This window comes from Anopheles ziemanni, chromosome 3 (genome assembly GCF_943734765.1).
Source record: "Anopheles ziemanni chromosome 3, idAnoZiCoDA_A2_x.2, whole genome shotgun sequence".
In the NCBI taxonomy this organism is placed as follows: Eukaryota; Metazoa; Arthropoda; class Insecta; order Diptera; family Culicidae; genus Anopheles; species Anopheles ziemanni.
Window position 1 is genome coordinate 50,222,552 of NC_080706.1, and position 10,898 is coordinate 50,233,449.

General features: G+C 42.1%; 2 protein-coding genes across 2 annotated transcripts; both read left to right on the forward strand.

Annotated features, from left to right (window-relative positions):
* Nucleotides 1-6,303: 6,303 nt before the first annotated feature.
* On the forward strand, nt 6,304-7,703 carry LOC131287047 (mortality factor 4-like protein 1). Its single transcript, XM_058316062.1, has 3 exons — nt 6,304-6,331; nt 6,396-6,513; nt 6,581-7,703. The coding sequence occupies exons 1-3, from the start codon at nt 6,304-6,306 to the stop codon at nt 7,671-7,673; spliced, it is 1,239 nt and encodes a 412-aa protein (XP_058172045.1). The 3' UTR covers nt 7,674-7,703.
* Nucleotides 7,704-9,190: 1,487 nt separating this feature from the next.
* Nucleotides 9,191-10,205, forward strand: LOC131288039 (putative peptidyl-tRNA hydrolase PTRHD1). The gene is made up of 2 exons (XM_058317136.1): nt 9,191-9,420; nt 9,964-10,205. The coding sequence occupies exons 1-2, from the start codon at nt 9,235-9,237 to the stop codon at nt 10,132-10,134; spliced, it is 357 nt and encodes a 118-aa protein (XP_058173119.1). The 5' UTR covers nt 9,191-9,234; the 3' UTR covers nt 10,135-10,205.
* Nucleotides 10,206-10,898: the final 693 nt, after the last annotated feature.

Genomic DNA, 10,898 nt, shown 5'->3' on the forward strand with positions numbered 1-10,898 from the left:
AGTTTTTGAGAAAACAAATTGTGTGAAAAAGAGACAGCACTCTACCGGGAACAAGGTTGATAAACCTCGATTACTGAAACGCAAACATTTGCCAATTTGTTAATAACTATTGATTCTTTCAACCGATTTTCACGATTGACCCCTCAAATGAAAGGTCTTTTCAAGACGCGCAACTGCGTTGAAGGTAGATTTTAGCGTAGTTTCTTGTTTTTGATAAAAAACCACAGGTGGGAACGTGTTCGCCCGAGGGGGCGAAAAGGTTAATCAGGTTGATATTCAATTTAGGTTACAAAAGCCAATCCTCGCATAACTTTTTAGTTCCTACACCGATTTTTACAAATGACTCCTCAAACGAAAGGTCTTTTCAAGACGCGTAATTTTGTTTCAAGTAGCATATTATATTTTGACCATCTTTTCTAGTTTTTCTACTGCTTACGACGCGATCACATCCGGAAAAGAGCATATTTCGCCCGGATTTTGGGAGAGAATTCGCCAAAAACGAGCGGCGAAAAGGGTGAGCTAGTGGCGGGTCATTCAAACCCGAACCTGTGAATAACACAGCTCTTTTGGGGTCATGCCTCATTGGCCTAAGCAGTTGAATGTCTCAAATACGTTAGATGTATTGTAATATCCTTCAAAATGGAGCCCAAGTACTAGTTTCCTTACCTGTCGCTGCAATCTTGCTTCAAATACATTACATTAGCCATCATAGCCCAAGGGGTGCGAAAAAAACATCAAAAGGACTTGCTTCACACGGGGTCCACACTACAGCGCGACGTCGCCTGACAGGCACTGAACTCCATACAAAAAACCTTGCGCGATGTCGCGCAAATCGCGCTAGGTTTTTTTTTGCATGGAGTTCAGCTCCTGTCAGGTGACGTCGCGTTACGCGACGGTGCAGTCTAGAAAGCGTGTCACTGTTTCAATGACCCACGACGGATTGAATTTGAATGATAAAGCTGTCATATTTGATCTTGAAACAAAATAAATACCTTATTCCGATTTTTTCTCAAAAAGTGCTGGAGTGTTTGTGTTGTTTGAATATACAGTCGGACGTCGATTATCCGGGGCCGGATTAACCGGGGGGGCGGATTATCCGGGTGTCTGGCAACTGACAACTGCACAACCGGGTTGAATTGTTTCCATGAATATCAGGTTGGTTCGCAACATTTTTTTAGGAAAAGTGTCAAATAAAATTTGTCTGATCGAAATTAGCATTCAAAATTACCATAAAACAATAATTCAAACATGTTTTATGTGTAACCAACTAACTGGAACTGGTCAAAAGTGAACTAGCCAAGACTCAAACCAGGTATTATAAACGTATTTTAGTATATGTTCGATTATCCGTGGAATTCGATTATCCGGGGACCTCCCGGTCCCGACACCCCCGGATAATCGACGTTCACCTGTAATTAGAAGAAAAATGACAAATATGCTTACATTCTTACTCGGGGTCCACACTACAGCGCGACGTCGCCTGACAGGTGCTGAACTCCATATAAAAAAAACCTTGCGCGATGTCGCGCGAATCGCGCTAGTTTTTTTTTGCATGGAGTTCTGCGCATGTCAGGCGAAGTCGCGTTACGCGACGGTGCAGTCTGGAACTCTGGTTACGTAAATCATTCAATGAGTTAGTTAGATGAGCATGTATGATATGACGGATTGGGATTTGGACTCGGAGATCCGAATCTCCAAATGGATTTGAATCGAAAGATTGAGTCCCAACCGGTAATCGATTTTCCCAACACTATTATAGTGCTAAAGCATAATGCAAAGCTTCGCTTTCACGTTTCGTAAATAAATTTGGTGCAACCAAGGTTAGTGAGGGGAGCTAAGATAAGCAATTATCGTTTATTTCAAATTGACGCTGACAAACGAGTGTCGATTCGGGAAAACATATTCGAACATCACGTATTTGTTCAAAGCAGGGCTGTATCCCAAAAAGAAGCTTGCGAATCGGAGCTTGCACGAAATGTGGATCGTTCGAAGATTCCTTTTATTTTTATCCTGGAAAATTTTTATCATGCTATGCACTGTTTTATTCACTTTTGTTAATCCGTTGGCATGTGCATAAACCCCTGAATGTTTACAACTAATATTAAAGATGGATTTATTACCACCATAATCTAACATTTCAAAACTCTGACGACAATGTATCGTCGTTTAGATAGTCCGTGCTTTCTAGATTGAAGCCCGCATCATCTTCGTCTAGATATTCAACATTTTCGTGATCATCAATTTCTTGTTCAACATACATTTGCGTTGCATTGGATTCGTCGGCTTGATCCTCCGGATTCGCTGCATTGGCTTGACTAATGGCTTCGCTTTGATCATTTGCATGATCTTGGTTAGTTGCATCTGCTTGTTTAGTTACAACCTCTTGATTGGTTGAATCTTCTTGATTAGTTGCACCTTCCTTGCTAGATGCACCTTCATTATTGGACGTGGGACCTTTTTTACTGACCGCAGGACCTTCTTTGCTGGCCGCAGGACTTTCTTTACTGGCCGCAGGACTTTCGTTTTTCTTTTTTTCAGCATTAACCTTTTTCTTGTGAAGATTCTTTATATGGCCCATCAGAAAGTTACCAACACATATCATGGTCACTTTATTATAAGGCGTGGAACCTGCGTGTTTAAACAACTCAACGACGTAGGTGTAGCTGTTTAACGGTATTTTTGATGTGTACTTCCATGAACATTGCAGCAAAAACTCACTGTCGAAAATTAAATTCACTGCATCGAGCATCCTCCAGTGGGAGTCGTTTCCGTTAATTCTCGTATCGAGCCAGCTTTTCACCTTATGCAAATGCTGTGGACTTGAGCCCAAATCGTAGTTGAACCGTTCTAGTTCGTCGAGGGTCTTTATGGGCTCGAGATCGAACTCATTTTGCGGTTGAATGAGATCGATCAGATCATTCATGTACGATTCCATCTGTCTAGTTCGTTGGTCCAACAACCTCAGACGTTTTGCGATTTCCACTCTACAGTCGCAATTTTTCCTAGGTCGATTATTCATCGCCGGAGTTTTAGCGGCTGGCGCCTGTCGAACCACCCGTACCGTTGGCTGATTCACTTTCGGTGGAACTGGTTTCCCAGATGTACCTGGTGTTCCATTTTGTTGGGCAATTTTTGTTACCGTGAGATTAGCGTTCTTCAGCAGAACTACGCCTGGCACAGAGGGAGAAGCCGAGGTACCAGCTTTAGCCGTACTTTGTGGTTGAACAGGGACAGTTTTAGCCACGATCGGAGTTGTGCTATACGAACGAGCAGTACTCGGTGCACCCGAATATGTGGCCAGCGGATCCCCTTCCATTTCCGGTTGGGTATTCTGTGTCCCAACTACATTTGTGTTGTTGCTGGTCGCGTTCGGCTGCTGAGCAGCGACAATCCTTGTCACCGTTATGGTGCTGGTATTCAACAGCTTGGCAACGGACGCTTGCTCAACAGCCGTTGCAAGTGGATCTGCCGGTACCACAGGTAGCCAAGGAGCCATTGCACCAGTAGTACTGGTCTGTAGCACAATGTTAGGCTTCGCAGAAAGCGTTCCAAGGGAATTCACCACCGGTATCATAGGCGGATTATTGCCCATATCCAACACACCTACTGCAGTGTAGGTAGGACCCACGGCAAGCGGATCCGGTGTTGGCGCAGAACGATCTGCATCGGACAGCATGGAATTGTTGATCTGGACAACGCCAGGTTTCATAGCTAGTGGATCCGGTGTAGGAGCAGAACGCGCCATCTCTGTAGCTAGCGGATCTGGGGTAGGTGCAGAACGGGCTAGCTCTGTAGCCAGTGGATCGGGAATAGGCGCAGAATGAGCATCTTCGAAAGAATTCATCGGCTTTGGTTGAATGGTACTTGGAGTACGCGAATACGTTACCAGATTTGGCTTCTGATGGTTTAATACGGCAACATTTGTCGGTTGGACAACACTAGCTGCTGCCGGTGGCATAGTACCGATTTTGGTAACCTGAACAGTTGGTCCCGGGGTTTGAATTATTTGTGCTTCGTTAAGCATATTCAATGGGACAACTCTGATAGGCGTTTGATTTGGTCCCAAATGTTTTACCGGTATTGGTTGCATGTTGTTGGCGAGCTGTTTCACCTGGATAACCGTACTGCCGCCGGTGCCGGATCCAACTGGTGCGTACTTTACTATGATCGGTTTGTCCGACTGAATTCCGGTGGGTTTCACTTGTACAGTAACCGTGTTACCCTTTGTTGTAGTAGCACTGTTTGAGGTACTCGGGGCCATACGGAGCCGTTCCGTTGGGACTACTCTGACTTGTAGGGATGGTTTCGCCAATGAACCAGAGGAAGTAGCTGTTTGTGTGTTTCCTTGGGTGGACGATTTCGGTACCACATTAACAACTTGTGGCTTGGCAGCGTTCGTTGCAATTGGAGGATTACGTACCACCACTGTGTTAACAACTTTGCCCGTTGTTTGTGTGGATGGCAATATATTGCGTGCGATAACTATGGGTTGCTTCGCGGTCGAAGATGTGCTAGGGACCGCTTCGTCATTAAAACGTGCTTTTTTTGGTGGGTGTAATGGATCTGAAATGAAAATGATGATCATAAATAAGAGGTTGCAAACTGCCCCAGCTCATCTTCTGCTACCTGTGTTTCCATTCGATTCTAACACGACGTATTCGCCAAACTCGCATTCTTCTTCCTTGAATTCTTCCATCTCGATGGCTTCCATAGCTATTTTTATGTCCTCATCAAACGATTCGTCAGGATCCCCCAACGGGTCAGCATTGCAAGCGGGGAGAGAAGTTCGATGTTCTGGAAACCATAAAATTAACCGATAGTTAACTAACAACAATAACAATTTGTATCCAATGCATCATACTTTGCGCCTGAAATGCAGTTTTGCTCGGACCCGGCTGGCTGTTGTCAACAGCATCCTGCCCTGCTAAACGCTTTTCTAGTTTGTCACGCATTCTGTATAAATGTCCAGTTTGAGCTATTTTTCTTGTGAACGACATTGGATAATACTATAGGAATGTACGGCGAACAAATTGTTATAAATGTGACACAAGTAATAACACAAGTTTTCCTCTGTAATTGCAAATTCTTGAACGCTGCGTAAAAGATGCTGCTTTTCATAAACAATCCCAAACATCTGTCATTTAGGCAAGAATGGAGCTTTTTCACTTTTTCGAAAACGCAGGGTTGTGTTGTTGACCATTCAATTATATTCGATCTATGCGACTTTTGAAATAAATAATGACTTGAAAAATAGGTAAAAATTTAATTTTATCGATTGCAAGATACTTTATGTAATGTATTCAACATGAAAATAAGTTTATATAAATCTCGTCGAATCTAAACGTCTGATAGCGATTTTCGAAGATGAAGCTTATTTTCGAAACGTCTTACGTTCTAGTGATGGGAAAACCAAATCCCTGCAGGGACTCGAATATTTCGATCAAATCGTTCTGTGGAATCGAACCTTTGGCATGATATAAGGTTCCCAGCGGGCAAAATCATCATGCTTTCTCGTTCTGTTGGTATCAATTGTCAATTAGACAGAACGAGAAAGCATGATAATTTTGCCGGCCGGGTTTACACATGACGCAAATTCAAAGAACTTTACATAATAATCCATAGTATCGAATACCACCAGATAGAGACCAGGGCATGAACATGGAAACATTACATTACGATAGACAACAAAACGCAAAAACAAATCTTCCGAATGATGCATATCCCCCGGACTTTCCATGCACGACTCCACCAATCCAGATTGCTGTGTACAGACACGGGAAGTTACATTTATATCAACCGAGTTGGATTATAGAAGGCGTTGATTACATAGAAGACAGACGGGCACGAGGTATCAATTAATTCGATCGAAGTCCGCGCAGAAGCTGATTAACAAATTAGCTATTTCAGTAATTATTTCAAGTTGTGACATTGACAACAATGACTCAACATCGACTTTTGACTCATTAAACTCAGCTCGTGTCTGAATCGAGTCTCATCAAATTCTGAATCACATTAATTCAGAAACGAATCAAAGCGAGTCTCAAATAAATCAAATCTAATTCAAATCCCAAGCGAATCAAATCTGATCCGAATCCTTCGCAATGGGATCCAATCTTTTTGAGCATTCTTCGAGGAATCGATCTTCGTATCCGAATCCCCAAAACATACACAACACTATTACGTTCGGTAAAGCATCATATTTCGTCGTTCCGCGAAGCGTTCGCAAACATTTTCATTTTCGTGTGTAAACATTAAGTAAAAATTTCACAACTGGATAAAACAGCGAACAACGGTGACGAGAAAATGCCTCCAAAGTTAAAATTCACCGAGGGTAAGGCAATCGATGTGTGCGATCGTTTACAATTAATTTCAAATCCTGCATTTTTCTGCTACAGGTGAAAAAGTTCTTTGCTTCCACGGTCCACTTCTGTACGAAGCAAAGATGCTAAAGAGTGCCATCATGAAGGATAAACAAGTGAAATACTTTATCCACTATGCCGGCTGGAACAAAAAGTAAGCGATCGACGATAGGGGTTAGCTGTTCAGCAGACATACTTAGGCATACACATTTATTCCACAGCTGGGACGAGTGGGTTCCCGAGAATCGTGTGCTGAAGTATAACGAAGCCAACTGTCAGCGGCAGCGCGAGGTCACGAAGCTACATTCGCCACTGGTCAAAAACAAGAAAAGCAACACAAAGGCTAAAAAGACGGACGCTCAAGGAACCGGCAGCAGCCAGAGTAAAGACAATGATTCCCGGGCATCGACGCCTTCAAAGGAAGTGGCAAAGGAAAAGGATGCGACAGCCCCGGCCGTAACCAGCACCGTAACGACACCGACTACTGCCTCTGCTGCCACTAGTGGAAGCGCGGCTGCAAACGCATCATCCACGGGCAGGAACCGATCTGCTCAAAAAACCACAGCCCCTAGCGTTTCTGCCTCGTCGTCCTCCAGCTCGTCATCTTCATCGACCTCCTCTTCCTCCGTAGCGGCGACGGCAGGAGGAAAGGATGGAAAACCATCGGAAGGAAAAGATGTGACGGAAAAATCGAAGGAAGAACCGAGCAGTGAGATCAACAATTCTAGAACGAAGAAGCGCGGTCGCAGTGATACAACCTCATCCAATGTTGAATCAGAGGATCAGTTTATGTCGAAGGTTGAGGTAAAAATTAAAATACCAGACGAGTTAAAACCATGGTTGGTTGACGATTGGGACGCCATTTCGCGGCAGAACAAGCTGCTGGAGCTACCGGCTAAAGTGACCGTCCAAGAGATTGTAGACAACTACGTGCAGTACAAAAAGCAAAGCAAGGTAAATACGGCCACGAAGGAAACGGCTGTTACAGACATTGGGAACGGAATCATTGAATATTTCAATGTGATGTTGGGTTCTCAGCTGCTGTACAAGTTCGAACGACCGCAGTATGCAGAAATCATTCAATCGCATCCAGGAGTTCCGATGGCTAAAATTTATGGATCGTTCCATTTGCTCAGACTTTTCGTGAAGCTTGGCTCAATGCTGGCATTCACGTCCCTTGACGAAAAATCCATACAAACATTAATCGGACATGTGCAAGACTTTCTCAAGTATTTAGTCAAAAATAGCAGCACACTATTCAACATGCAGCATTATGTGAACACCAGCCCAGAATATCATCGCAAAGCACAGTGAATGTGCTCAATTGCTCGATTCTACTTCGTTTCCCTGATGAATATTACTATTCAATGTAAAACAAATTGAATATTGATATTCAATGCGAATTGATGACGAATAATAAATCCCATATTTTATCACTTATCAATGATACCATTATTTTTCTGATTCTACATAACGTAAACGGAAAGAGTAGCGTAAAGGTAAGGGAACAAACATTAATTTACATCCTCACGGAATGAACGTACTTTACAATGACATGCCAGAGTGTGATTTTCTTGGTGTATGAATCGTCTTGGGCATGCTTGCTTGGACGATTAGCTGATATAATCAGATTTTTCAGTCCTAACAAAAGTGCTTAAGCTAGCTTCTAAATGTTATCAACAAATTTGCTTCCAGAATTTATATTACCTGGCACATCCGCATCGTCATCAGATAGCTCATCAATTAAATCATCTGAAACAATAAAAACGGAAAGAAAGACTTATTTGTTGTGTAAAGAACTTAGTTACGTGGTGGCAGCTTTTTACTAGCATTTTATGGAAGCTTTCACTACTTCATGAATCGCGATTGATTCTCCGTGTGTTAGCGAAAAAATGTTATGGTAATTATGTCGTACAAACCAAACGGCCACCGGAATGTTGATATACCCTCAGGGAAGAGAAGCTGTTCGGCAAATTTTCCGGCGGATTCGTATTCGACTAACGTTTCCTCGTCTAATTTATTCAGTAACTCGTTGATTTGCTTCTTAATTTCATGGCGAAGGTGTCTCTCCATTTTATCTTAGAATCTGCAAAAAAAAAACGTAACAATGTCAATATAATGGGCAGGCATTTATCTGCAATGTGAAAATTTGTTTTAATTTGAACAAATTCTAGACATACTCACCAAAGTAATAATCTAATCAATGAGCAATTGGAATTGTTTTAGTTCGAATGCAAGTAGCAATAAGAAATTCCGTAGAATTATTTTGAAGTTAATTCAATCCGCGGAACGGATCACTGACGTGCTTTATACGGTTTATAACGAAAAAAGCGAGTTATCAGATGTAATTTGATGGGGACTCAGATTAGGATAAACGATTTCCAGACCGGCATTGATTGAACCATCGGTTGGTCTCACGACTGTTTGATGAATTGGGATTCGGATTTGCGGAATCGATTTATCCACTGGCATCAACAAGCTTCAAAAACCTTGGTCAAAACGTGCAATAATAATGGCTGAAATAGCTAATTTGTTAATAACTTTGCAGTGTCTCGACCAATTTTAACAACAGACCTCTTTAATGAAAGGTCTTTTGAAAACCAACAACTTTGTGCAAACGAAGATTAACCCATCTTTTCTAGTTTTTGAGGAAATTATTTACCGATTCAGTGACTTTATCATCATCATCATCAACATCAATTCCATAATTGACGCACCAGCGAACGGGCGAAAATCAACTGTGGCAATCGAATGAAACGTAAACACACTTTGACACAAAGTTGTTGTGGGATGTTGTTTATTTTGCTGAGTAAAAAAACTTGTTCACTCCAGCAAAAGCCGGCAAATAAACATATTTTAATAGGAGTTAACAGAAATGGCTGCGACGAAATTAGTTCAGTACGTTATTGTGAATGGAGAAATCGCTAAAAGTTGGCCCAAGGGAGCTATTATTGCTCAGTGTTGCCATGCGGTGGCTGCTGTAGGCCATTTGTATGCATCAGACCCGGACACGCAAGAATATTTCCAGGATTTGGATAATATGCACAAAGTCGTGCTTGAGGTAAGGCGTGGGAAAATAAAATAGTAGAAAGTGGTCAGAATTTACGAATTTAGGGTTTCCCATATGTTACGATTAGACAAGTTTAAATCTGATTTTATATGTACCAGTGGCAAATCGTTGCATATTGTAGTGAACATCAAATCACTCGATTGCAGAGATATTATTTCGCATTACATTTAGTTTATCGGACCAAACAATAGGGCAATGTTAAAAAATCATCGAACATCGTACGAAGTATTCTAGCTGAATCTTCAAAACCGCCGTGTAAGCAACATTCGGCTACATTGGATCATGAGCGTGCGCTATTTTGGGATTCGGTGAGAAAATTCCCAACACCTACACAGAAAGTTTTCAAAACCAAAGAAATGTGAGCGCAGGCGTAAAACTATGCGATTCATTCCTTAGAAGCCCGAGTTTATTTTCGGAATATCTGAATTGAAGCGAGTCGGTGTGCACAGACGTTGAATGGATGGTAAACGGTTGTTGAAGAAATGTTTAAAGCTTCTGAAATATTCTCTTGTTTTCTTCCCTTTCATAATTCAGGCACCGGACGCGGCTAAACTCGTTGGCCTGGGCGAGGTATTGCGACAGAACGATGTTAAGCATAAGGTTTGGATAGAGCAGCCGGAAAATCTGCCAACGTGCATTGCTCTAAAGCCGTACCCGAAGGAGACGGTACAGAAATATATGAAGAAATTTAAATTGTTAAGTTAATCGAAAGCACCGTTAAGCTGTTAAGTCAATCAAAAGCAGAATCGACAATTAAAAGGTACGCCGCATGGCCTGGTAACTAATTGAGAAAAAAGATTATCTTTTTCAAATATTTAAATCTTAATGGTCGTTAAGCGAACTCCAATCGTTTCTTTTTCCAAACTTTCCTCTACATCGACCCACTTTTTTCCATCGCAGGGACGAAAGAAATAATTTTATTTATGGAACAGACTCGTGCCGGCTGCTGGGTGTTGTTTTCCACCGACACAGGGCGTGGGTGGTAAAATTTGATCCCATTCTGCGATTCCGTCCTTACGTCGGTTTAGATCGACTGGTTGCTGTGGACGATCGCTTGTCGAGACAGTGACAAGTAGAAAGATCGTTGGAACCGAGCAACACTTATTTATGTTTTTGGAAGGAGGACGATCGCCGGCATGTACCAAATGGTGCTCGATTCGGCGGTGGCTGTAAGCCGAACGGCCATCCATGCAGAAGGTGGTTGTTTACAACTGATGATCTGCGTAGGGGTGGTCGGTATTTTTTACAACAATTTGTTGATTTTAGTGGGGTTTTTTCATAGCCAATGTCATTATCTATACACGCTCTCTTTGTGAACAATTTTTGAATTGTGATATGATTAAACTAATTGTATTTCCATGTTCGAGCAATTTATAGGCAAAACAAACTGTCGGTTTTTGTCATGTAAGTTTTTTTTGCACTTGAACATGTGCACTAAAATCGCCGCAGATGTAAGATTGAATTGCTAA